Source organism: Notechis scutatus, chromosome 2 (assembly GCF_049901735.1).
Source record: "Notechis scutatus isolate UNSWTSFEM ecotype Mainland chromosome 2, rNotScu1.2, whole genome shotgun sequence".
Classification (NCBI taxonomy): Eukaryota; Metazoa; Chordata; class Lepidosauria; order Squamata; family Elapidae; genus Notechis; species Notechis scutatus.
The window spans coordinates 19,511,657-19,539,281 of record NC_142010.1 but is presented as its reverse complement, the minus strand read 5'-3'; the positions used below and the strand labels follow the sequence as shown (position 1 = coordinate 19,539,281).

General features: G+C 43.9%; 1 protein-coding gene across 1 annotated transcript; it reads right to left on the bottom strand.

Moving 5' to 3' along the window:
• Nucleotides 1-155: 155 nt before the first annotated feature.
• Nucleotides 156-27,625, bottom strand: GNL1 (G protein nucleolar 1). Its single transcript, XM_087954391.1, has 12 exons — nt 27,343-27,625; nt 20,368-20,536; nt 20,084-20,220; nt 18,206-18,357; nt 15,293-15,364; nt 12,340-12,538; nt 11,071-11,166; nt 9,608-9,805; nt 7,398-7,576; nt 4,391-4,553; nt 3,122-3,262; nt 156-617 (listed from the first exon to the last, which is right to left on the bottom strand). The coding sequence occupies exons 1-12, from the start codon at nt 27,416-27,418 to the stop codon at nt 319-321; spliced, it is 1,881 nt and encodes a 626-aa protein (XP_087810517.1). The 5' UTR covers nt 27,419-27,625; the 3' UTR covers nt 156-318.

Here is a 27,625-nt window from a genome sequence, read left to right as displayed (position 1 = left end):
AGATTCGGGATTCCGCAGATGTGCCAGGTGCTATTCTAATAAAGGTACTTTTGAGATTGTATCTCGGAGTTTCTGATTGGAATGGAGGTTTGCTGGAATGCTGACACCCATCACAAGAGTTCAGAGCAAAGAGGCTACAGATCCTCCGGGGTTCCTAATTCATCTCTCCACAGCCACAAGGATGGGCCAGGAAATAAACATCACCTTTATTGATATACAGCGGCAGCTCCAGAGCTGGGGAATGCACAGCGGGGGAGGGCGGCTGGGTTGGGCTGGGCAAATCTATCACCCGTCCCTCAGTCCAAACAGGGGAAGCGACTAACATTCGTCCTCCCCAAGCAAAGCAAACAAGTTCCGAGTGGGTAGCTTTCCCTTCCTGGGAGGGGCGGACTGGCTGGGCCCACTCTTGGGGGCCGAGGGGGGCTCCTCCTCTTCGCCTTCTTCATCGGCATCCCGGTCTTTCTCATCGTCCTCTTCCTCTCCCGAACTGGAGATTTCGTCCTCCTCCTCCTCTTCCTCCCACTCGTTTTCCTCCGCAGAGCCCTGCTTGTCTTCTCGGCGATGAGCTTCCTGCAAAGCTGCAATCTCAGCCGTTTCGGGGTGATGCTCCCACATGGCTGCAGATAGAACAAAAACAGCGGTAAGAAAAACAAAGCATCCATCGCTAGGGACAGTCTTAGGCCATCTTCTATCCCAGGGGTGTCAAACTCGATTTCTCCGAGGGCCGCATCAGCATTGTAATTCTCCTCAGTGGGCCACTGAGGGAGAGAGTGGAGAGCGGGTGGGGAGACAGGATGGATGCCTCGTGTAGCACCTTGCCGGCCAAAATGGGGCATAGGGAGGCCCTGCATGACCCTGTCTGCCCTGTTTTTGGCCTGAATGGCTTCCTGCGGCACTTTGCTGGCCAAAAACGGGCTGTACAGAGGCCCCGTGAGGCCCATTTTCGGCCTCCATGGCAGAGGTGGTATTCAGCAGATTCTGACCAGTTCTGGAGAACCGGTAGCAGAAATTTTGAGTAGCTCAAAGAACCGGCAAATACTGCCTCTGACTGGCCCTGCCCCCATCTATTCTCTGCCTCCCAAGTCCCAGCGGATCGGCTGGGTCTTCTTTTGTTGCCCAGCACAGGAGAACGGAGCTGGAAAGCAGGTTACAGGGGTGGGGAGGGAATGTTGATTTTACAGTATCCTTCCCCTGCCACGCCCAAAAGCCACACCACACCCAAGAAGCCATGCCCACACAACTGGTAGTAAAAAAAATTTGAATCCCACCACTGCTCCATGACCTCCTGCAGCACTCTGCCGGCCAAAAGCGGGCCTTGTGGGCCTCTGAGGGGCCTATTTTTGGCTGGCAGAGTGCTGCAGGAGGCCAAAAACAGGCCTCCCACAGCCTGTTTTGGCTGGCAGAGGCACCATGGGCTGGGAATTGCAAGCATTGAGTTTGACTCACCTCATCTAGCCTAAGCCACTATTTCTAGCAAAACCTGATCACTTTGGTCAAGCTGTCTTCTGGTCTCTTTATGGAAAAGAGCCTGTAAAAGAGACCCTTTCTGCTGCAGAAAAAGGCTGAGCCTAATACAGCATTTGTGCTAATACTGTGCATAAATCATTCTGCCTCATATGCTTCTGATATTCCCAGCACGTAGGAAGACATGTCAAAATGACATCTCTCTCGCCAAGCGTTTAATTGTTCATTATTTTGAAAGTGGATTCTAATTTTGGTTTTCATTGCACTAGTTACACTCTCCATTAAATTTTAATTGCGGTGTGCCACCTTGAGCATAGTCCAGAAGTTGGGGTACACATTGAATAATAAAAGGCAAATATAATCGTAAATTATAAATAAAACCGGACAGGATGATGGTGTTTCCAAACACAAATTCCACTTTATGCTCACTCTCAATATTCATTTCTGAGATTTTGCTAGCATGGCTCAAATCATGACCACCCCTACACGGGTCAACATCCAGAAAATATATAATGAAAGAATTCCATGGAAGATATTCTCACTGCTTGCATGGATCTCCTTCATGTTTGACAGCTGAGCATTATGCTGCTCATACGTTTAATAGACATGAAACAATGGACTTTTAATGGACATGCAATTGATACCAGTACAGGTAGTCCTTGACTTATAACCATTCCTTTCGTGACTGTTCAACCATGACCACGGCACTGAAAAAATATGGCTTATAATCAGTTTTCATGCTCACGTTTCATGTTGCATCGTCATAGTCATGTGATCAAAATCCAGATGCTGGGCAACTGGCATGTGTTTATGATGGTTGCAGTCAACTAAAAAATACTTCTTTGGTCTTTTTAGTTGCCAGTAGAAAGGGAGTGGGGGAAAGCAGTGCATTCCTTAAATGCTTCAGATAATCGCCTTGGCAGCCAAAGCTGTTGGCACGCATGATTATTACTGGAGAGCATGATTGATGACTCTTGACTATGGATGTGTCTCATTGGAGAAGATACATCCAGGGGGATGGGGGAAGACCAGGGTCAAGGGTGAAGAGTCGTCTGCAACCAGGAAATACCGACATGTTAACTCCTAATAAATCAAACTTTTTTACTCTGAGAGATGCGGCTAGAGACTTATGATTTGAATGGGGGTGCATGTCGGAGTCTTGACAGTTGCATTGTCCCAGAGTCATGTGATCAACTTTTGCAACCTTCCCAGCCTGCGTTCGACAAGTAAAGTCAGTGCGGGAAGCCAGAGTTGTTCAACAACCACACGATTCACTTAACAACTGCGGCAAGAAAGGTCATAAAAATGGGGCAGAACTCACTGAACAACTGCCTTGCTTAGCAATGGATATTTTGGGATCAATTGTGGCCATAAGTCAAGGATTATCGGTATTGAGAAAAAACAAATGGGAATTTATCAGGATATGATCATCCTTTCTAGCAATTATGCATGATTCCAGGCCAGCTAGATGTGAGTCCTTCATAAGGCCTTGCCTATTTGCCTTGACCAGTTTTCTCCAGCCTGGAAACCTGCCAAAGATGCTGGATTCATTGAGAATTACAGAAGTCCCATCTATCTGAAGAGCACCAGGCTAGAGATCCCCACTTCCCTTTGGAAGTGATGGAGAAACGGCTTAAAGAGGCATCTTGTCGGACACCTTTGTGTGACGTGTAGCCCGGAGGTCGCATACAGACACAGAGCCGTCCATCGACTGCGAGGCGTAGAAGACTGTTGGCTGCTCGGTAAACATCATTCCGGGCTCCTTTGGCTGTCTTGTAACCTCGTTTCTCAGCCCAGGCTTAAAAAAACAGAGAAGAGGATGTGAGGGTTAGTGCCAGCGTTCCAAGTAACAACCTCCAAAACAGACAAGTCCAAGACAATCACTTCCTCAAAGTTCCATTTTATTAGAGAAGTCATATTGACAACATCTGGGAAAACCCGAATCGGAGAGTTCCGGGTTTTCCCTTCTTCTCCAAAAGAAAATCAAAGATCCATCCCCTGCCTTCCATCAGTCCATCACATGGCCCAATCTGTTGTGGTCCGACGGCGGCCTGCAGAGCTGGCAGCAGAGTCAGACAGTGGGGAGGAACATGGGCCAGTTCTGGAGTCTGGGGAGGGCTCGGACGAGGGATCTGCGCTCGACACAGAGATGGGGCCAGGGCCATCTGAGTTATGTGTGGGCTCCAGAGCCTCCAGAACCTGATATCAGCAAGGCAGAGGAAAAGGGGGAGCCTGTTCCCAGTGTGAGCTTGCGCAGAGCTGCCAGAAGGCAAAAACAGTTAAGACAAATGGGGCGACTCGGGAGTAAGGCTTGGAGATGATTGGCCCCTCCCATAAGACATAAAGGAGGAGCAAAAGGACATGAGCCTTTGCAGGAAGCAACTTTTGTTCGTTCTGGTCGGTTTAAAATCTGAAGCTCCGTGTTGACTTTGCGCTCCGTTTGGCCTTGTAATTTAGTCGATGGTACCATTTCAAGGAAGATAAAGGAGGGTGCTTATCAGCCTTATCCCGAAAGACTGTGGCAGACTTCTGCGGGACTATTCATAAATTGTTTGGGACTCATTATGGGCTGTGAATGCCTATAATTCACAGCTGTTGAATTTTTTTTTAAAAAAGGGTTTTGGAAACAGCATGTAACTGTCTCAGGAAGCCTTGGTCAGAACACAATCATGTCTTCGTCCCATCTGAAGACTACCCCCAGTCACTCCCCTTCAGGTGCAGGGTGAAATGTCCTTGACTCTCTTAGAAGGAATGTTGTTGTGGCTAAGCATGCACTGCTCCTTAAAAAAAAAAACCTCCCAAATTCCCAGGCACTAAATATGGCAGCCTAGAAGCTCCAAGAGAAAAACGGCTTCTCAGGCTGACAGGTTAAAGCCACGTCGGACATCCAACTCAGCTGGAGAAATGGTTGCTTCAGCACTGTTACCTTCACATACATCCCAGGCACACCAAGGGGGTTCAGGCTTGCCAGGTTCGGCGTCAGGATGCCGCAGCTTGAGCAAGGCCTGCACCGGAATCCGGTTAGCCAAGTACCCCACAGAAGTATAGGGCTCCTGGATCTGAGAAATAGGGTAGATACCAGCCAATATCTGAAAAATTAAATCAAAACAAGAAGGGTTTGTTACTTGCCAAGGGCTGCTACTGGATTTACTTTGCAGGTGTGGGCAGACTAAAAAAAATGGAGAAAAGAAGGGAGGGTTTTTTTTTAAACAAAAGATACGAGCCTAGCTCAAAACATCCTTTCCTGCAACACAAGACTCATCTGTCAGCTATCAGCAACATTGAGTCATCCCGTGTCTCTCCCAACTAACACCCCTGAATTGCATAATAGAAGCTCAGAAACAAAATCTCTCCTTCAGACTTTCTTCTTCTTCTCGTCTTTATAACGTTTTATAGAATAAAACACAAAAACACAAAAGCAAATAGTAGGACGCAGTGGGGGGGGGGAGGAGGGGAGGGAGAAAAGAAACAAAAAAGCATTGGCTTCCGACTGCCTCTGTTGCAGTAGAATAAACCGTTCACATCGAACCTCAAACTTCTTTACTTTTCCATAATAAACTAGCCATTTCTATCACAACACATAAACCTAATCAGTAAAAACAGAGGTAGGCAGGTGCCGGTTGGGACCGGTTTGCCCGTACCGGTAGTTCCGCCCACTGGCTGGGCCCGTCTACCCACCCCGGTGCTATCCCGTCCTATATATCTCACTCTCTGGCTCGCTCGCTCCACCCACGCAGCCCTGATGATTTCCGTGCCTCACCTGCTCTATACATGGCGGATGCCCGAGAAGGTGTGCTGGAAGCTGCACGCATGAAATTGTGGTGTGTTTGAAGCCCAGCGCAAGCGTGGAAGGCACACACGCATACTCTCAACATTTTTGGGTTCTGCACTAGGCAAACCAGTTGTTAAATTATGTGAAGCCCACCTCTGAGTAAAACCCAAAATCAAAGGTTCGTTTTTAAAATCTCCTTCAGTCCGATTAGGAAGCATGCAGGGAAATTATGATGACAAAAATGCCATGCCCTTGTTCTATGACAGTTAGAGAAGAATATCCCTTCCCTTGTTAAAAAAAAAAATCAATATTTTGCCCACCAGGCTGCACTGCTGGGGCAGCGAATGTTTCATGGCTGCAGCAGATGAGACACCCAGATCAGAGGTGGTATTCAGCCAGTTCTGGAGAACCGGTAGCGGAAATTTTGAGTAGTTTGGAGAATCGGAAAATACCACCTCTGACTGGCCCCGCCCCCATCTATTCTCTGCCTCCCGAGTCCCAGCTGATCGGCTGGGTCTCCTTTTGTTGCCCTGCACAGGAGAACGGAGCTGGAAAGCAGGTTAGTGGGGTGGGGAGGGAATGGGGATTTTGCAGTAACCTTCCCCCAGGAGTGGAGAGGGAATGAGGAGTTTATAGTATCCTTCCCCTGCCACGCCCACCAAGCCACACCACGTCCACCAAATCACGCCCACAGAACCAGTAGTAAAAAAATTTTGAATCCCACCACTGACCCAGATGCTCTTTGGTGATCTCCTATACTGGATCTCCTATACTGGAACATCTGCTAAGAAAATGAAAAGTTTTGATTTCAGTCTGATTTTTTTTTTTTTTCATTTTCTTAGCAGATGCTCCAGTACAGAAGATCCAAGTTTGTGATACTCTCACCAAAGAGCATCCGGGTGTCTCGTTTTCTGCAGCCATGAAACATTCCCTGCCCCAGCAATGTAGCCTGGTGGGCAGATATACTGATTTTTAACAAGGGAAGGCACATTCTTCTCTAATCATCATGGAAGAAAGCATGACGTTTTTTCCATCACAAATCTTCCTGAATGCTTCCTAATCTGTCTCGGTAAAAATATGTTGAAGTAGCCTTACATAAGCCTTCATGGGCTGAAAGGGACACTGAACAAGAGATTTGCACTGGTACTTAAGACCTCCCAACTGTCTTTTAAGATCTTTCCAGTTGATTCACACAAGTTATGTCCATCACTCAGATCTAGAGGCATCAACAAAATAAATGGGCTTTTTCAGATTAGACATCCTCAATTATTTTCCTTAGTTCTTAGTCAAAGGAGTTAAGAGAGGCACAGAGTTGCTCTCTCTCTCTCAGGCCAATTCACCTCACAGGGTTGTTGTTATTGTGGGGAAAATAGGATGAGGAAGGTGCATTAAATATGTTCACCACCTTAAGTCATAAAGGCAGGACACAAACAAATAAAATTGCCTCCTATAGTGATTTTCATCGAACGCTACACTAGCATAGGAATCACAAGCAATCTTTCCAGTTAGCAAAGTAGGCCTGTCCAGGCCTTCAGTGACAATTCGAGAAAGGGGCTTCAAAGTTCATAAAAACATCAGCAAAGCAACCGCCTGCAATTTTTTTGCCGCAATCATTCCCTTAAACGACTGAAGATAGAGGGAAGCTGGACGAGCCTGAAAAAAAAGACATGGTGACTACATAGTTGCAGCTAAACGATAAGTTTGTGCCTCTTCAAATGTCAAAGCCTCTTTTTTGACATCAAATCTGACTTTTCCAGTTGGATCGGTGATAGGATCCGTCTGCAATACTCTACCAGAATTGGCTGAGTGATCAAAGGATGTACGAACTCAGTTATAATACCTGCATGTGAAGAAACCCTAGAAAAATCACTTAAAATTCTCACTATCTTGCAAAATGCGCCATGAGTTGGAAGAAAATTCAGCTCAACGTTGGGTTGGTGAAACTCCTGTCTAGAGTCTAGAGAGGTCTTACTGCAGAGACATAGAACAATAGTCCAACTATTTACAGTGTAAGGATGTTCAATCCTTTATGCGCCCACTCACAAACTCCCACAGCATTGGAGTTTGACAGAAACACAATTCGCATTTATATTCAACTATAACCCAAGTGCTATTCCCGCTGGACAGGAAACCTTTACTTTTCCCCTTTTCCAACTCTTACCTGCTGTTTCCTGTCAACAACAGACGGGAAGATGAGCCCCGGACAATCGCACAACTTGACTGTGGGTGTAAGGAAGTAGGTCTGGAAGTACTTAGTATGACCGGGAGTGCGGGAGACGCTCACCACTTTGTGGCCTACCAGCCCGTTAATGAGGGAGGACTTGCCCACGTTGGGAAAGCCTGCAGGGAGGGGGAAAGGGAAGGACAAAATCAAAATGGCTCTCATCATCTCCACCATTAATCAAAACCGTTGGCTTAAAAAGTTTGCTTGGGGGACCCTCCAGTTCTTCCACAAAACAAAATGTTGGGCCAGATGGTCTGCCTCAACTTCCTTGCTTATTTATTATAACAAATTGATATAGCAGAAATCAGCTTCTCCCTTTTTCTCAGCCTGCATGGCACAACTTCCATCTATATATCAACTAAACCAGGAATCTCCAAACTTTAAGACTTCTGGACTTCAACTCCCAGAATTCCTCAGCCAGTCATACCTTAAAGTTGCCAAGTTTGGAGACTCCTGAACTAAACCATGGCCAAGTTACCTTTTCATCCATTCAAAACCTTAGCTAAGAACAAAGGAGAAACTACAGTGGCTATATTTAGCACCTCTAATCAGCAATTTATAATGCTGTACAGCATTCCACGTTTTTAGTTGTTATTAAAGAAAACTTGGATTTAATGGACTGTTCCGGGGAAGAAGTGCCTACTCATCGCAAATGTCCATTAAATATGAGACTGTGAAATTGAAATCAATCTGCATAAGGGTGTCATGACACAAATTATGCAAAATCGTAACGTGAGTCAGTCTGCTTGATTTGCACCTGGAAGCCGTGACGTAAATCAATGTCATTTGCATTATGATACAATACTGCAAATTATGCAAAATGGAACAAATAAGAAATGTTGCTTTTTTTCTATTATATATTTGCTGAGCATCTTGTCTGGACTACTTCAAGTGCAATGAACATAGCTATTACAGTATTTCAGAGGCAGAGGAATGTCTAGACAGAAATACAGTCCACCATAACTGAAATCTCCTCAAGAGGAGTCCATTAAATTGAGGTTTTGCTACCCTGCTGTCTGATCTTACCTTTCCTTGTGAGGGGCTCAGGATGGTTATCCTCATAATAATTCTATGAAATTAATTAGGTCAAGAGAGAAAGCTGGCTGCAACTTTCTGTCAAGAGATCCACGAACAAGAGAGAACCTGAACTCAAAATCCCACCAAGAGGAACCCAACACTTTAGCCAGTTCCTTAACCTGCCATTCAAAATGTGAATTCAGTAGGCATTAGAGGGAGTTCTCAATTTACAACAGATCATTCAATCGCCATTTGAAGTTACGGCACACTTTTGAAAAGCTACTCACGACCCTTTCTTAACATAATTGTCACCATCATTCCTGCATCATGTGATCATATTTGGGTATTTGACAACCAACTTGCACTTATGATTGGTTACAGTGTCTGTGGAGATTCTCAGTCATCCAGGTCATGGTTGTCCCAAAAGTGCTTTTTCAAGAGGCAACTGGACTTTCTTTGTTTTTCTTTGAAGATGTTTTGCTTCTCATCCAAGAAGCTTCTTCAGCTCTGATTGGATCCTGAATCCTTCCATTCCATTCTTCACTCAGAGCTGAAGAAGCTTCTTGGATGACAAGCAGAACGTCTTCAAAGAAAAACCAGAAAGTCCAGTTGCCTCTTGAAAAAGCACCTTTGGGATTGGTTACAGTGTTCTGCACTCATATGAACATGATGTGCAATGTTTTTTTTTTTTGCCATTTCCTGGCCAGAAAATGCAAAAACACCATTGGATATGCTGGATTCGTTTAATAACCATATGGTTGACTTAACCACCATATGATTCAATTAACAACCGTGGTGAGTTGCTTTATAACCATTGTTAAAAACAGTCAAAACTTTAAGCCCGGTCAGATGGTGCTTCAACTTACAACCACAACAACATACAACCAAAATTCCAGGCTCCACTGTAATCGTAAGCAGAGGACTACCTATACTTCCAAAAAAATATGTATACCATTGCCCTATCAGTAACACACCACTAACTTTGTGTTTTGTATGCAAATCTGGACCTGTTGTAGTCCATGTCCTTCTTCGGCACCTGGGAAGCAATTCCACCAACCCTCCTCCTCAAAAGTGGTCCTAGAAATACTCCTTACTACACTCCTGCTGAGTGACTTTGAGGGCAGACTCACCTATGCAGCCGACTGTCAAGATTCCATCTTTGTAGAGTTCCTGGGAGATTCCACCACCCTCCATAGCTACATCTGAATGATGCTCCACCAGCACGGTCATACTTCGGTCATCTTCGTCCTCTTCCTCAGAGTCATCCAGCAGCAGGCCAGCACCGGCAGCATCCCGCTCAATCTTCTCCTTCCAGCTATTCAAGTCCACTGTCAAAAAGAGAGGGGAAATTACAATAGTAGCAGAAATGGCCAGCTACTTAAGTGTGGTGGTGGGGTGAAAGTGCTGGATTAAAAACCAGGAGACAGTGAGTTCCAGTCCTGCCTTGGGCATTAAGCCAGCTGGTTGGCCATTGTCCTTGTCTATCACACCAACCCACCTCATAAGAGAACTTGTTCTGTGTGGTGCCTTGAACTGGGCAAATTCTGTGAGAAGGGGAGATAGAAATCTAGAAATAAATAAATAAATAAATGAGAGCCAGTTTGGTCTAGTGTTTAAGGTGCTGGCCTAGAAACCAGGAGACAGTGAGTTCTAGTCCTACCTTAGGCATGAAAACTGGCTGGGCCAGTCACTCCCTCTCAGCCCAACTTACCTCGAAGGGCTGTTGCTATGAGGAAAGGAGGAGGAGGAAGAAGTATTGGGTATCTACCTCACCTTCAGCTGTTTATAAAAATTATAAAGGGGTAAACAAATAAAATTAAACTTAAAATGGGCAATTTGTTGCTTAATATGTATGTCAAATTAAGTGGACGAAATCAAAACGCTCTGTCAAGCCCAAAATTGACATAAGTGTGGCCATTTTAGTTAGTCTTAGTATATATTCTTTTTTTTACTTTCTCTGTGGTAGTCATGGAGGGAAGGGTTTTGGGCTTGCCACATTCCTAAGTGGGGAGGAGTGGAGATAAAGAGAATTGTTTTGGCTAGGTGATTCATGGGAAACGAGCTGTCCATGCTTGGGCCCGTTGAGGTGGAGTTTTATGACATCAAGCAACGCTGAATTTCTTCTATTGGAGAATGTGACTTTTGGGGGTTGTTTCTAACTTTTAATATTATGGGGTAATTCCGGGTTGTGTCAGATCTGGAATTACCACGGACTTTGTCAATTTGATGCTTTAATAAATAAAAGAATTTGTCTTGGAAGATGGACTTTGTTCTTTTTAAATGGATTTCATCGCTTGGAAATCTGACATTATTCCAGATCTGTATCGTGTGACCTTGTTAAAACCATTTTACTCCAAATTTAATGACAAACTGGAGAACGTTTCTGAGTATATGAGCTAAGCCAGAGATTATTCTTTAGTCAACTGAGCCAAAGTGGCTGGGTTTCAAGGAAAAGAAAATGGCTTATTTGAACCCTCAACTTCTGACACTTTTCCTTGCTAGCCCAAAAGTGAACCATCCTGGCGCTGACTTTTAGGGAGAAATTTCATCCCAGGTCAAAACAGGCCCAGCCCAAATGTGAGAGCAGTCACACCTTTGCCAGCTGTGATAGTCTCACAGGAGCTGAGTAGCTGATTGGGCCCCATAGCTATGCTCCAGCCCTTTCGACGCTTCCGACGTTTTTTGAACACTGCAAGGAGAAAGAAAGAAGGCAGAAGGTTCCAGGTTAAGATTCGAAGCCAAAACTTTAGATAATATCTGTGACATGTGAAGTAGTGGATAGGGGAGGAATCAAGGCCACAAACCACTCAGGGTTCCTGGGAGGTTGCTATGGGGTGTGTGTGATATAAATGTAACAAACCATTATTAATAAGAATGATTCTGATAATGTTTACATTGTTGGCTGCCCAGTTATTTTGAATACTGGCCAGAAGACAAAGAGGTCCTGAATATCCCAACAAACCCAGCTGCTTCTCCCCACACTGATCTTGTCAGGATGTAGCACTTCCCTGACCCTACCTGGTCAAAAAGAGAAACTACTAAGAAATCTCAAGATGTGATTAAAGAAATATTCCAGAAGTTGTTGAAGGCAAACCACTTCCACACAGGGAGTCCTCAACTTACAAGCATAACTGAGCCCAAAATCATGGTCATAAGTCGTGCCAATTGTAAAGGGAGTCACCACATGACTGGGCCCAATTTTATAACTTTTTTTTTTTGGCAATTAAGCAAACGATAGTTGTTAGGTAAATCACGGTAACATGACTGTGGAATGCCATAAACCCAAATTTCCTCTTGTAACAAAAAAAAAAGAAAGAAAGAAAGAAAAAAGAAAAGAAACCATTACAGCTAGTCCTCGACTTATGACCACAATTGAGCCCCAAATTTCTGTTAAGTGAATTTTGCCCCATTTAGACACTTCTTGCCGCGGCTGTTAAGCGAATCACTGCAGTTGATAAGTTGGTAACCCGGTTGCTAAGTGAATCTGGCTTCATCACCTATTTTGCTTGTCAAAAGGTCACAAGAGGGGATCACACAACCTCAGGAAACGGCAACGGTCGTAAGTATGAAACAGTTGCCAAGCACCTGAACTTTGATCACACGATCATGGGGATGCTATAAAGGTTGTAAGTGTGGAAAATGGTCATAATTCACTTTTTTCAGTGCCACTGTAACTTTGAACCGTCACTAAATGAACTGTTGTAAGTCGAGGCCTACCAATATAATTCTATTTCTCTCATAGCATACATAGCATAGCATTGTGCTATGCTAAGCCTGTGACAGCTCAACTAATGCAGAATTACACTGAACTACAGCATCCACTAGTAGCCATGAAAATTTATAAATATATTTCAGAAAATACCTTCACCGGGATCTTGGTCTTGCTGTGGGTAAGAAGTGAAATAGATCACGTGGATCTCGGGGAACCGACTCTTGAAATAATACTTCCAGGCCACCACCAGGGCTGGTGGGGCCAGATCAATCTTATTCAGTACCAAGATGAGGTTTTTCTTCATTTGCTTGGTGACAAACTCATAGAGGGCCGGGGAGAAGCTGATGACCTGAACAAGAAAGGTTTGAAAAAGGGAAAAGATATAATGGGGAAGATTTAGAAAAATAGGGCACCATCCTGATTGCAGTTTTCTAGAAAGGATTCTGGGGGGGGGGGTGTCTTTTAATGACCCCCTAATCTCTTACACTGGGGTGGAGGTTGGGGCAACTGAATGAAGCTTGAGTCTTTACTGGCCAGATGCCCATCCTGTCACCAATGCAGAGTTCGCAACAGATAATTTACTCATTGTGCCCAGAGAGAGAAATATCTACCGCTATCTGGGATCAAACTCGCAGCCTCCTGATCGTGAGGCGAGAGCTCCACCCCCTAGGCCACTGCACCACTCAATTTTCTAGAAAGGATGGTTTGCTTAATTTGAGATGACAGGAAACTGAAGGTGGGTTTAATGAAATATAGTCTCATCTCTGTTGGCTTTTATTTCTTTCCAAACATGAATACAGGTAGTCCTCGACTTACAATTCATTTCATGACCGTTTGAAGTTACAACATCACTGGGAAAAGCCACTTACGACCGTTTTTCACACTTACAACCGTTGTAGCATTCCCCCATGGCTGCGTGATCAAAATCTGGATGCTTGGCAACTGACTCATATTTATGACGGCTGCAGGATCATATGATCCCCTTTTCCGACCTTCTGACAAGCCATGGGGGGGGGGGGGGAGCCAGATTCACTTAAGAAATATGCTACTAACTTAACAGCTGCAGTGATTCCCTTAACAACGGTGACAAGACAGGTTGTAAAATGGGGCAAAATTCACTTAACTGTCTCACTTAGCAATGTGAATTTTGGGCTCAATTGTGGTCGTAAGTCGAGGATTACCTGTACGGGACAGCTAAACTAGATGTTGCTGTATGCCTTTTCCCCTTTCTAAAGACCTGAAGGGACAATGCCCCGGGATCTGCATGCATCTGTGCATTCTCTGCACAACTTGGACTTATGGAAAATTAGAATCCCGTATGTTAACATGAACACGAATGTGGCTCTTTAGATGTAGTTAGTAATTTAAAATCTATGCTTCTCTAAAACAGTGCCTGGAAACAGTGTTTGTTGTGGCCTGACAGCAACCAGCAGATTCGGACACGGAGGAGGTTGGGGAGCAACATGAGCCAGTCCTAGAGTCTGGGGAAGGCTCTGACGAGGGCTCTGCGTCAGAGGTAGAGATGGGGCCAGGGCCATCCGACAGTTATCAGCTGCCTTTGGAGTCGGACATCAGTGAGGTAGAAGAACAGCTGGAGCCTGTTCCCAGTGTGCGCATGCGCAGAGTTGCCAGACGAAGGGAACGGCTGAGGAACAAGGGCCAACTTGGGAGTAAAGCACAGGTGTATGGTAAATGGCCCTTCCCCTAGAGAATAAAAGAGTAGCAAAAGGGTGGTGGGGCTTTGCAGGAGACAAATAGTTCATTCCAGCATGCTTGCCAAGTATTGCGGCGTCTGAAAGATATAAGCCTGAGGCCCCTCTACAAGGCGGAGAAAGGTCTGTAATTGGGAACTATCATGAAAGACTGTTGGCTGGGACTTGGTTGGAGAGGAAATTCATTGTAAATCAAATAAAAGGTTTTTTTTTATCAGGGTGAGGATTCAGCTTCGTGGTGTTGGGGGAAGCCTAGGTCAGAACGGTAGTTTCATTTTTGGCCTCAAACAATTTGCCTTTATTATTGTTACAAATGATTCAAGGTAGTGAACATATCCTACATACCTTCCTCCTCCTATTTTCCCCACAACAATAATCCTGTGAGGCTGAAAGAGAGCGACTGGGCCCAAAGTCACCAGCTGGCTTTCACGTCAAAGATGGGATTTGAATTTAGGGTCTCCCGCTTTCTAGCCTTAGGCCTCAAACCATTAGACCAGACTGGCTCTCTTCCTTAACCATTGGTCTTCTTTGTTGAGGCTGACTGATGTTGCCATCCAGCCACCTTTCTTAGGACAAAGATCAAGAGCCCTGGCTTTAATTTCAGCTGAACGAACCATGACTCATTGGGGCATCAGGTCATCCTTTTTTTAGATATTTCCTCTCCAGATACGTCAATGCCTTCAAAAGTGGCAGAGCTTCTAATGTACTAGAAAGGTTCTAAAAAATTCAGAGAGAGACGTGCGTTCCAAGGCAGAGATGTGTCTACCTTGAAAGCACTCGTGTCCACCTGTTTAGCACAGCCAAACCATCAGGAGCTGACTGCAGGAAATCTTTTATGACATTATGTTATGACAACATAAAATGCTTTATACGACAATTTTTATGTCACAAAATGTCTTATAAAATCTGCTACATTTCAAGTTATGGTCCCAGATTTTGGATGGATTCTGTAAGCCAGCCCCATTTTAGATACGTCGATTGGAGGTTTTGCTCTATAGGAGGGTGCACCATTTCACCCAGTTAAAGGTTACAGACATGAGAGTTTTAGTAGTAAATAGGTAGGTGTTATATCACAGGGCTGGCCTCTTCTATCAGGTGTCCCTATTACTGTTTATTGTCACTTGGTGAATAAAAACCTCTTCATTCCATCATTTAAAAGTAAAAGAACTCCGTCCATTAGGGCAGAGTGAATGATCAAACATCTCCAGATCTTTAAAGCTTGGATGAATAAACAGTATGTGAATTCAACAACTACAGAAGAAAAATTTTAAAAAGGCAAATAGAATGCCAACACCTGAGTCTTCCATGCCACTCTATTAACACCTGCAGAACAATTTTTGGGTGAATCCAAACCCACAGAAAACTGCAAGAGCCATCAATAAGATTCTCACCGGGTGTCGAATGTCTGTAATAAGCAACACGATGTCTGACATCTCCAGGACACGCCATAGCTGCCTCCATGTCTAGAAAAGAAATCAAGACATTAAAAAAAAGCCTTCTGTAGAATCTATCTTCCCCTAATGAGCCAGACACGACAACTCTGACCAGACTCTGTATTACTAATAGAACAGAATACATGTGTAGTTCAGGGTTGAACTGCTCTCGGAGTTTGGTTGTTTTCTTGAAAACATTTCATTGCCCAAACTAGGTAACAAGTGTTGGAACTTCCCCAATCTAAGAACTACCAACTCAGACAAACAACACAACAGTAAACAACAGCCTAACCAAGGAATCACCACTTCCACAAAGCCTGTATGTCAGTACAGATAGTCCTCGACTTACGACCATCATTTATGTTGTTAAGTGGGACATTCAAGCGAGTTTTGCCCTATTTTACCACATTTCTTGCCACAATGGTTAAGTGAAGCAGAGCACCTGATAAGTTAGCAACCCCCGTTGTTAAGTGAATCTGGATTCCGCATTGGCGTTGCCTATCAGAAGGTCGCAAAAGGGGATAAGGCACGTGACCTGGGGACATGGCAACGGTCATCAATACGAAGCGGTTGCCAAGCGCCTGAATTTCGATCATACGATCGTGGGGATGCTGCAAAGGTTGTAACTGCGAAAAACGGCCATAAGTCACATTTTTCAGCGCCGTTGTAACTCTGAGCAGTCAATAAATGAACTGTTGTAAATCGAGGACTACCTGTATGTATGTAAAAGGGGAGCAAACCTTAACCCCCTTTGTAGCATTGGTGATGTTACCTAGCCGTGTAATGAAACATCTGCAACAAAAAACAACTAAGCTCACAGAGCAGCAAGAACCCCATAGATTTTGTGCCCCTTTCAACTTTTCTTCTTGGAGCCATATAATTAATATTACCCAATCAATCCCAGTCCTCAAATGGTACAGGGTTTATTCCAAGAATCTACTAATACAAGGACACCCCCAAACTGATGGCTCCCCTCCAAATGCATGGACTATCAAGACTGATGGACAACCTTTGATCGTTGCAAATTAAGGGAACGGAATCCAGTGTCCCGGGTTCATGAAAGGGGCAGAATCAGCACAGGCATACCAAATAATTTGGCATGTGTGACATGTAACGTATGCATTTTACTAGCTTTTTGTTAATGTGTTGTACTATGAAAAAAGCCTACATCCAAGCAAGGGTAATAAACATGCAAAGGTCATGAGATTTTCCATTCTTCTATATTGTAAGCCTCTTGGACAGAAACTGAAAAATATATCCTGGATACAGAAGGAAAATGAATGGATTTCACTAACAGGATGGCGTGTGGAGAGACCAATTCCGATTGTTAGTTATCTGCAACCCCCAGATAATTAATATTGTTGATCACCTCTATGGCCGCATGGCTCTTTCTAAAATCTAATTATGTATCCTAAACATAATTAGATTTTAAATACAGGATTTTACATAAGACTTTACATAAGGGACGCTGTGGCTTAGTGGCTAAGACGCTGAGCTTGTCCATCAGAAAGGTCAGCAGTTTGGCGGTTCGAATCCCTAGCGCTGCGTAATGGAGTGAGCTCCAGTTACTTGTCCCAGCTTCTGCCAACCTAGCAGTTCGAAAGCACGTAAAAATGCAAGTAGAAAAATAGGGACCATTTTGGTGGGGAGTGTTCTGTGTGCCTTCGGCGTTTAGTCATGCTGGCCACATGACCATGGAGACATCTTTGGACAGTGCTGGCTTCTTCGGCTTTGTAACGGAGATGAGCACTGCCCCCTAGAGCCAGAAATGGCTAATGCGTGTACTGTATGTGCAAGGGGAACCTTTACCTTATCCTATACACAAGAAGACATACAGCTTTCACACAGCCCAGATTCAAAGCTCGCCCAAAAGGGAAAAGGAAACAACATTTTTCAACCCAGGCAGTGCTCTGCCATGATACCATGTCATCACTGGCAGGCGGACAGCTGAAATACAGGTAGTCCTTGACTTAAGACCGGTCACTTAGCAACCATTCAACATTACAATGGACCTCCCACACATGCACCCCAAAGATATTTACAACTCAAGATTCAAAATCCTATTGGCTGCCCCATGTCTGTCCGCCGTGCCCCCCGACCCAATTACAAGATGGCATTTTAGGCACTTAGCAACTGGCCTGCATTTAGGGCTTGTCTGCAGCACCCAACAGTCATGTAATTATGATTTGCAATGATTTTTGCCAGAACCCGGCATATATTTCCGGTTTCCAGCAAAAAGCGTCCATTGTGGCCCAATGGGTTCATTTAAGGAGCCATGGTGGCACAGTGGTTAGAATGCAGTATTGCAGGCTAACTCTGCCCATTGCCAGGAGTTTGATCCTGACCGGCTCAAGGTTGACTCAGCCTTCTATCCTCCCGAGGTCAGTAAAATGAGGATACAGATTGTTGGGGGCAACATGCTGACTCTGTAACTTGCTTAGAGAAGGCTGTAAAAGCACTATGGAGCAGTCTATAAGTCTAAGTGCTATTGTTATTGCTGACCACACCATTCACTTAACTGTGGCATTCACCTAACAACTGCAACATTCATTGAACAACCATCATGTTCACTTTCAACAACCTCTGCAAAAAAATGTCAGAAAATTGGGTTGGTCACGTGGGTGCCTCAACTTATGACAGTTATAATGTACAATAGAAACTCCAGGGTCCGTTATAATTATTTAGTTGAGGAGTACCTGTAGTCAGTGTTGCCTTGCATTCTGAGGTTTAAGGGATATATATAGGAGACTTAAATCTCTTGGAGGTTTAAGGCATGCATTTTCTTCCCCAAAGCTGATCTCCAATGCATCCTGGGGGCTTGAAATTGGCTGCCCGGGGGTGTGATACAGCTTAGATCTTCCAAGGGCTTACCTCCAGATTGTGCTCAAAGTAACTCAACTGGCTGGGCTGGAATGTACTATAGATATTTTCAAGATACTCCCGGAAACACTTTTCCTCTCGGGCCAACAATTGATCCTTGCTCATTTGGTAATTCCAAGGGGGACGTTTAGGAAAATCTAGTACTATTGGAAAAAGAAAAACACAAGAAGCGTCAGGAAAACCTGCCAGCATCACAAAGGAAGTGAGAATAAAATCCAAAGAGGCTACAAATATTCTGAACCAAGAAATGTACACCACCTCTTATGCTCTTTCTTCTCTAAGAATGCATCTGAAAATCAGGCAATGTGAGTCAATGTTAGAGAAGGATAAGTAATGTCTTGATAGCAGTTCTGTGGTTGCTACAGTAATGACATTAAATTAATTTTGACTGAGAAAGAAGGGACCTTATCACAAGAAGGATGATACAAGTGGTCCTCAACTTACAACTATTCATTTAGTGTCTGTTTGAAGTTACACAATGGCACTGAAAAATGTAATGTCATGTCCCTGTCGCAGTCTGAATCCGAGGAGGAAGACATACAGCTGACAGGGAGTGGGAGCGTGGCTCCATTGGCTGTGGAGGAACCTGGGAAAGGGCAAAGTTCAGCTGAGCAAAGCAGGGGAGAGGTAGATCAAGGGAGAGGGAGTTCAGAGGAAGACCCAGGCCCACCCTTTTCATTCTAGGGCATGCAAGGAGGAATGGAGAAGAGAGTAACGTGGGTTGTGTGGCTTATGGGGGAGGAAAGGGCCCTGATTCCCTTCATTAGCCACATGTGGGAATGAGAGTTTAAAAGAGATGCTTGCTGAGTGTGGCAGCTGCTGACAGCAAATGTGAGTTTATCTTGTGTTGACTTTAGTTATCTGTGTTCCTGGAATCTTCCCAACCGTTTGAGTTATTGCTGTGCCTTCACATCTGGAATTCTTGCTCCTGCCCTGCCGAGCTAATTACCTCATTTTGCCTTGATTGGACCTACAATTTTTGTTGACCATGTTTTGGACTTGATTCTCTGTACCCAAAGACTAGGAGAGTTTTTCTCCAGCCAGAAGGTAACCAGGACATTGGGGGCAAAGTTGGAGCTAATAAAGGGACTCCTACTGATTATCTGACTGTGTTGCCTTTGTGCCACGCTCCAGGTCATCACAAGTAATTTATGACTGTTTTTCACACTTACAACGGTTGAAGCATCCCCATGGTCACTTGATCAAAATTCGGACGCTGGGCAACTGGTTATGACGGTTACGGTATCACAAGCAAAGTCAATGGGGAAGCCAGATTCACTTTACAACCGTGTTACTAACTTAACTATTGCAGTGGTTAACTTAAACAGCAGTGGCAAGAGAGGTCGTAAAATGGAGGAAAACCCATTTAACAACTGTCCCGCTTAGCAAACAGAAATTTGGGGCTCAGTTGTGGTCCTAAGTCAAGGGCTACCTGTATTAAGAATGGGAAAATTATCAAAGACTCTAACGTAGCGGTCAGCGCAGTTGGGCAAAACCAGGATCTGCTATCCAAACCAACTTCATGTCCTTCAGATATCTTGGGATTGGAACTTCCGGGTTTTTGTTTTTTTTTCCCAGCCAGCAGATTGGAAAAACCCAGTAAGAGATTTACGCTGCGCTGAGTTTAGAAACAGACGGAGGAGCAGAACGTTGGTCGCTGAACCTTCAGACTCGTTCATGCGTTTCAGGTAATTAAAAGGTAATTAAAATTACAGGTAATTAAAATTAAAATGGATCCCCTGCCTGAAGCAAGACCTCCAGGGACCAGGAAAGCAAGAAATGGCAGGGGGAAGGCAGGAGGCCGGGAGAGGGAAGCCCTTCAGGTTCATCCACCCACCAAGAAGCTTTTTCTTGATCGTCTTCACCTACCTGAGCCAGTCTTGTAAACATCTTCTATGTCCACCTCTGTCTCGATTTCTGGCACTGGTTCCAAGATTTTCTCCCGGGCAATCTTTTTCCTCCGCTCCACTTCCTCCCTGCTTTCCCGCTCAAAGTGCAGCCGGTATCTAATCGGTAGAGAAAATAGTAATGGATGGACTTAGTGGAGGGGTCATTCTGTGAGGCCTTATAGATAACCCTCACAATGGAGAGGGGCAGGCTCGGAGGGAGGTGGCCTTTAAATGCTTGTTCGCTCAGAAATCCTGGGTTATTACCTGTTGGGATCATAGCCCCGTTCCCCCGGCTTGCGGATCTGAGGCTGCTGGTTGAGCTTGCGAACCTGCAGAGAGAAAGACTCGCTATCCGACGTGTCCGTGTGCTCCTCGTGCCGATCATGACTGCCGCTCCGGCTGTTTGAACTTGACCTCACGCCATCTTGAAAGCCTGGAAGGACAACAAAAGGAAACCCAGCAAAGAAAATTAACCTATCTTACATGGCGGTCACGATGCTTTCTTTCAGCAACGATTGCATTTGATTGCAGGACAGATGCAAGCTATGTAGTACTCTACAGAGTTTCAAAGTCAGAGCCCAATCAGTCTTAGCCAGCTTTTCTTTTGTGTGCAAGCTGCAAGCCTACTCTAATCTGCTACTTGTGCCCAGTTGAGGTGCCTCCTTTCTACATAGCCAAGGGCCATGGCTGGAAAACACAGATTGCCACTTGAGTTAACTGCGTCTTCCTGTGCCACGAAAAGCCAAGGTCTCTGTTTGATAGTATTGTGAGTTTCTCAATCTTGGCAACTTTAAGACCTGTGGACTTCAACTCCCAGAATTCCATTGCCAATTGTAATTTATTGTAACCCATTGTAACTTATATCCTGTTTCCCCTTCTTAAGAAGTAAAACATCCACACTAGTAATAACAAATACAGCAATAAAACTATCCAGGGGGCCTCAAAAACGTGCTGAGAGGAACTGGAATGTTCTTTCTACAAGCAAACAGCCTAGAAGTCCTATAAATCTCTGAGCACAGGAAATCTATAAATCTTCTCAACCTTGGCCTCTTTTAAGATGGGTGGACTTCAACTCCCAGAATTCTCCCAGCCAGCATGCTGGCTGGTGGAATTCTGGGAACTGAAGTCTACAAGTCTTAAAGAGGCAAAGGACGAGAAACACTTGAGATGAACTAGGGTTTGTTTAAGCAAAACAACTTCAGAATCCAGCTCGCAGCAGCAACAACATTTGTGGCTCCAAATGTCACCGCAATCTAACAACAAGAAGTTTCAGCTGCTTATGGGAAGATGCAGAGAACACTGGCAAGCTGGGAGAAGTCTAGGCTTCTTAGCATGCATAATGCTCAAACAAGGCTAAATGTCATGAGAACTTGGGAAGAGGCTAAGTTGGACTGGCATTGCTGGGGGAAGCAGCCTTAACATACAGGACCTCTAGATTCCAGTTCAAACTCCAAGAATCAAGAATTAAAGCAGAAACCAAAAAATGGGAACCTAGATACAGACAACAGAAAAAAATGGAATCCAGACTGCCATATTTTCTGGGGGGTGCAAAGTGATATTGAAAGCAAGGAAACAAAACTACTCCAGAATGTGTGGGTGCTGAGAGGAAACAGAATAAAAGAAGCTATTTGTGGTAGGGGAAAGAAGGCTATTAGAGAGAGAGAGAGAGAAAAAAAAATCTAGTTCCAATAAATACAAGGAAGGCTAGCAAGGAAGTGAGGGGGATGAGATAATAATTGGCAGATTGTTTGGATCTGCATTGTAAGATTCTGGATGAGCTCAATACTTTGGCCTTGATGGGAGAAGCACAAGGAATCGTTGTCAGAAAGATTCTGCAACAGGTTTTCTTGATATTATGATTTTCCCCTCAACAGACAGAGAGGTGGGGCTCAGCAAAGAAGAAGGGGTCAGCATTCTTGCTCTCAGCTACCCCCACCCCTCCATATATCTAGATCAGTGTTTATCAACTTTGGCAGCTTTCAGTTGTGTAGACTTCAACTTCAGCTTCAGCCTGGCTGGCTGGGGAATTCTGAGAACTGGAGTCCGCACATCTGAAAACTGCCAAGTTTGAGAAAAGCTGGTCTAGATAGATTGCAGGTAAGGAAAACGCTTGGCAGGCCAAGGGTTCAGGACACAAAGCAGAAGAAGAAGCACAAGATTCATTTCCTCCTTCATGGAAGGCTGTAGAGCAGGGGTGTCCAACCTTGGCAACTTTAAGACTTGTGGACTTCAACTCCCAGAATTCCTCAGCCAGCTTCAACTTTGTTGAAGTCCACAAGTCTTAAAGTTGCCAAGGTTGGACACCCCTGCTGTAGACCACCCTAAATGAGACCTCCTCCCAAAGGATTTAGATACATAAACACAGTCTGTGTATATGCAATATTAATGCACTTTTGTCTCCACAAAAGTGCAAAATAAATAAACAAACACAAAAGGACAAAAGAAACTGCTCAGAAGCAACTCTATGTATCTTTCTTGGTTTTTGGGGCCTTACAATTAACAAGAAAAGATAACTAGCAGATTATAAATTATTTTAAAAAGTACCAATGGATACTTTGCTACCTGAGGGAGAAACCAGGTGGGCCGAACAGGTCAGCATATGTCCTTTGGAAAGAGAATAATAGAAGATGACATCCACATATCACAAACAACATTATGTAGACTTGTCTTACTTATAGATGGGGAGAACTATAATAAGCCATTGCATTCATTCAACTCACTTCTGGACTACCTGTTGGCTAACTTGCATGGGAAGTCAGCCAGTTTGGTGTAGTAGTTAAGGCACCAGGGGAGTAACTGGGAGATTGTGAGTTCTAGTGCCACCTTAGGCGCGAAGCCAGGCGGGTGACCTTGGGCCAGTCACTTGTCTTAGACCTAGAAAGGATGCAAGGGCAAATGACTTTCGAAATCTTGTCAAGAAAATGACAGGGACATTAGACAAGCAGTTGTCAGGAGTTAAGACTAACCTGAAAGTACCAACAACAACCAAAAGGATGGTAATGACTTAATTAAAGGAGCCTTCAACATTAATTGGATAGCTATAGATGGCAAGAAACTCTATGTGGATCAGGACTACAGTATCTGGCTTGCAAAATTTCATATAGCCATGTATGGCAACAAAGAGCTGATATATTTCTGTATCTCTTTGCTGCCATCTAGGGACCTTCTGGAATATTTCAGCACTGACCTGATACTTTCTGTATAAATGGGCAAAATAGGAGGCGAACCATGTTCCTGAGGAGGGGGGGGGAAATTAGCCGAAGCTACTAGCACCTTTTCCAACTAACATAAGTACTTTTTATTAAAAGCCATAAGCTCTTATAAGCTGGAACTCTCTTTATCAGATACATAGATGCATATGATGATGTTGCAGTTCATGAAAGCGTGTCTGTTACAGTAATACGTTTTGTACAGATGAGCAAGTAAGTTATGATACCATGAAAATGAAGTAAACGAATAGAGAATGGAAACACTGTCAATACCTAATTGCAAATGCAAAACTTGGCTGCAGGAACTACAATTATAGAGAAAGTACAGACAGCCAAGATTGCTTCTAAATAATAACTCGACTCCTTCAAATCACTGTTTTCTTTTTAATTCAAACACTGCTGTGTTATTCATTTTTCCTTTAATCAGAATGCCCATTTTCAGAAACCCAAGGAAACCCCGACAATCTTGATTTATGCAGATCGACTCCTCAAAGAAATGTAAACTCTTTTTCAGCAAAGATGTGTAAAAGAATAAATTCAGGTGTATGACAGGGATATTTCTTATGACAAAGATGCGATAATAAAGCCTCCTACAAGTTGCGTTCAACTTCTAGAACAGGATTTTTTAAAACCTGGATCTGCCAGAAGTTGATGGTTGCTATGAGAGACTTAAAAAAAAGAAAAGTCCATCATTCGTTTTTGCCTTTTTTTCTTTTTTTGTAAACAGGTTCTGCAGCCTGATTTTTTTTTTTTTGAAAATCCTCATCTTAGACATTTCATGGAGTAACCCATCATTGGGGGTGTGTAGAAATAACACTGAAATTGTTATCTGTTTTTTTCCTTCGGTGACTTCCCAAACTAGCTTTCAGTTATGAGATTTCCCAGTGGCCTCCTCTTCTTGTAAAAACTTCTCCTGACCTTGCTTAACTTTGTGGTCTTGGCTAAAGTTAGTCTGGCGCTATTCCCTGTAACAAAGGAGCTATCAAAGCTCCTAATCATGATGACATTATATAAAGCCACCCTGAGCAATGTGTCCTTCTGAATCCTTCTAAATATGTCTGTTAACCAGTTGTTTTTCTGAATTGTTGAAATAATCTCTGCATCTTTACACCCTTTCCAAATTCCACAGATTGGCAGCAATGTAGTTGCTGGCTACTCTGCCCTAAAAAGCTTAAACATTTTAAAAAGTTAGGCACTGGAGATGTTGCCTTCTCTGGGTGGCTCTTAAACTAGGGTGAATTGCAAGCAACCCACAGTTCCAGCTCTCTCAAAGGGCTGAAGATCTATATGTGTACTCAAATGCCTTTTAGCCAAGATACTCACTTATTTTGGCAATTACTAGCTTTTCGGTAGCTACTGTCTGGCCTTAACTTGACCCTTGCTGGAAACTAAGCAACTATTGCTTAGACTGTTTTTTTCTCTTTTGAAAAATGTTATTTGTGGTTTTATATTACTGGAATTGATACTTTACCATTTTATCTTGAATTGCCCTGGAAGGACACTGCTGTGAAAAGCTGCCCAAAAATATGTTCTTGGCACCATTTGAATTGAATGCCATGCACTTGCTAGACTCTAGTGTACTACAGAAAAGAGATTATGATCATCAGTTAAAGGACACACGCCTACTTTCCCTCTTTCTGTTATGTGTTTGAAAGCTGCCAGACAAAAGCTTTGCTCCCAGCCAGCTGCCCATTTAATTCCCTGCAGTGTTATTTCAGTACTATTAGCACACAATTCATAACCCCCCCCAAAAAAAAGCTTTTGTCATCCTACTCCCAATGATGAAGGCTTAGCTTTTTCCAAAGTGTTCAGCACAGGAACCATTTACATTCCCCCACTCTCTCTCCCCTAATTGCAAAGACAATGCTCTCCTTTGCAAAATGTCCTTGGTTACTTTACCCAACTACATCAAGAGGCTCCAATGCTTCTCTTTTGCTCCCTCTTCCAAAGATGCTAAAGTCAACAAAATCTCCCAGGCAGCCGAGACCACTCCTAGTTTTAAATATACTCACATCAGAAATTATTGCATTATATGACTATGAATGGCTCACGGTTCTTCAGTTATACTACCCAGTGACATTGTCACTCATGCAACTTCATTTTTAAGTGATTTTTTTTTTAAAAAAAATTGATGTCCACGCATGTTTGCCTGTAGGTAAAAAGCTCCACGTTTCTGTAGAAAATCATTACTGCAAGACCTAATTCTGGATTGAAAGCTTAGGCCCACATATGCATCACCGTCAACCATCCCGAGGAAGACTATGGAACATGCCTGTGCAATTGGCAACCCACCACACAGAACACTCGTCATGCATGACAGGCCATGAACGACTCAACACACTGCTTGGTTCTGTAACCCCATTTGCTTTCCTTCCTGCCACTTGGGAGATAGATCCCACTTAGCTTGGCAGCGAGTTGCGATATACACGGGCGTCACGTGAAATCTAGAAACTGGAATCCTAAACAAAATTCCATGCAACAGACACGTTGTGCAGCAGGTTTCAGGATTGCTGCCCACATAAAAATCTTGGATTTGTGACAACCCATCCAGTACAAATGACATTCTTATCATTGCTATATTGTTCATTAGATTTTTGTCCCACCCCATTTTCAAGGTACTTTGAATAGTTTTCTCATCTCCTTATGACGTCAGACTCACAAAAGCTCTATGAAGTAGATCCACTTCAAATCTTTGGCCCAAGGTTACTTAGGGGGGTTTATGACTCTGCTGACATTTAGACACAAGATTGATATTTCTAGTACATTTTAATTATCACACCATACCCATTTTCTCTAATATTAATTCCCCTGTCTTCTAAACCAGAGGTCTCCAAACTTGGCAACTTTAAGACGTGTGGACTTCAACTCCCAAAATTCTCCAGCCAGCAGAGACTTCAACTCTGGGAGTTGAAGTCCACAAGTCTTAAAGTTGCCAAGTTTGGGGACTCCTGTTCTAAACTAAGGCCTTATAGGACAAGGTTGGGAGATAATTAATAAAAAAATATAACTAGGAAGAAAACTAAATGAAACAGGAAAAGTAGAATATAATGAACACCTACGGTCGCCCATATATATATGGGAGACCGTAGGTGTTCATTATATTCTACTTTTCCTGTTTCATTTAATTTTCTTCCTAGTTATATTTTAGGGGCAAGTGCTGCTTCCCATGTCTGAAATATATTTCTTCTCCTCAGTTTCTGAGAAGAGGTTGTACCTCTCAATGGGATAAGTAGTAGTTCTAACAAGCAGTTTAAGTGAGAAAAAGAGAGAGTGATATAATACCCACTGCATTGCAGATATTAGGGCAAAGAAATCCAGCTTTACAAAGAAACAGTTATCTTCCAAGTATAACTTAGAGGTCAAAGGAAAAGTAATTCTGCAAAGATTTAGGAAGATGGCCCGGATTTATTTTGATAGAGATTAAAGCAGGAAAGCAGAAGCCAGAGGCTGCTGCTTTTCCTAACATGCTCAAGTGGTGGATGCTCTTAATTTTATCATGAAACGGGGCAAAGGGTTAGCTGCTTTGAGAAAAAGTTGACGTTTACGTGCAATTGCACTGTGAAGACATATATGTGCAATTGCACTCTGAACACACTTCCCTAGCAGTCACCTTAGTTAAATTTGGGCCAGCTTTCTTTTTTTTTTTTGGCTTCAGATTTTCCAGTAGACAAACCTAAGAGAGAGAACCCTCAAGTGCTTTCTAAATATTTCTCAGGAAGGCTTTTGTTGTCTACAATTAATTTCTCTCCATATAACCACAAAAGGAGGGAATGGAAAGGTCACACTTCTCTCCCCGCGTCCTACCACCAACCAATACTGCTTCACTCCCCATGGGTGTCTATGGATGATAATGAGATAAGGGGCAACACCCCCCTCCAAAACGCCATGGGATATCCGCGGGAGAGGAAAGGGATGGGGATAATCCAGGTGCTAAGGACGATCCTGCATATTCTCTTAAGGAGGTAGATGTTTCCAGATGTTTCCTGGAAGGAGAGGCGCCCCGCCCCCCTCCCCGTTTCCCCCTTCTCACCCTGCCGCTTTCGCTCGCGTTTATCCTGCAGCTGCTTCTTCTTCTGCTTAGCGCTGAACGGCCTCTTGCGGGGCATGTCCTGTCCCGGCTGCCGTCCCCTCCTCTTTCCGCTCCTCCAACAGCACCGAACTCGCAGTCCCGGAGTGGTGGTGGGGGGGGGAGAGGGGAGGAGCTAAAAGAAAATTACTCCTTCGGCGGGGAGAAAAGGAACCAATAAGCTCGGAGGAAGGGGGTGGAAGGACAGTGAGAAGGGGAGGAGCCGGCTCGAACTAAAGAATGAGAG

What these genes read in the sequence shown, in the direction of transcription:
- GNL1 (XM_087954391.1), bottom strand. Translation starts at nt 27,418, where the DNA reads ATGCCCCGCAAGAGGCCGTTCAGCGCTAAGCAGAAGAAGAAGCAGCTG. An exon ending in GACTATCACAGCTGGCAAAG is followed by an intron (nt 9,806 to 11,070) that starts GTGTGACTGCTC and finishes TCTTTTTGACAG; the next exon opens with TGGACTTGAATAGCTGGAAG. An exon ending in CTTGACAGTCGGCTGCATAG is followed by an intron (nt 7,577 to 9,607) that starts GTGAGTCTGCCC and finishes CCCTCCCTGCAG; the next exon opens with GCTTTCCCAACGTGGGCAAG.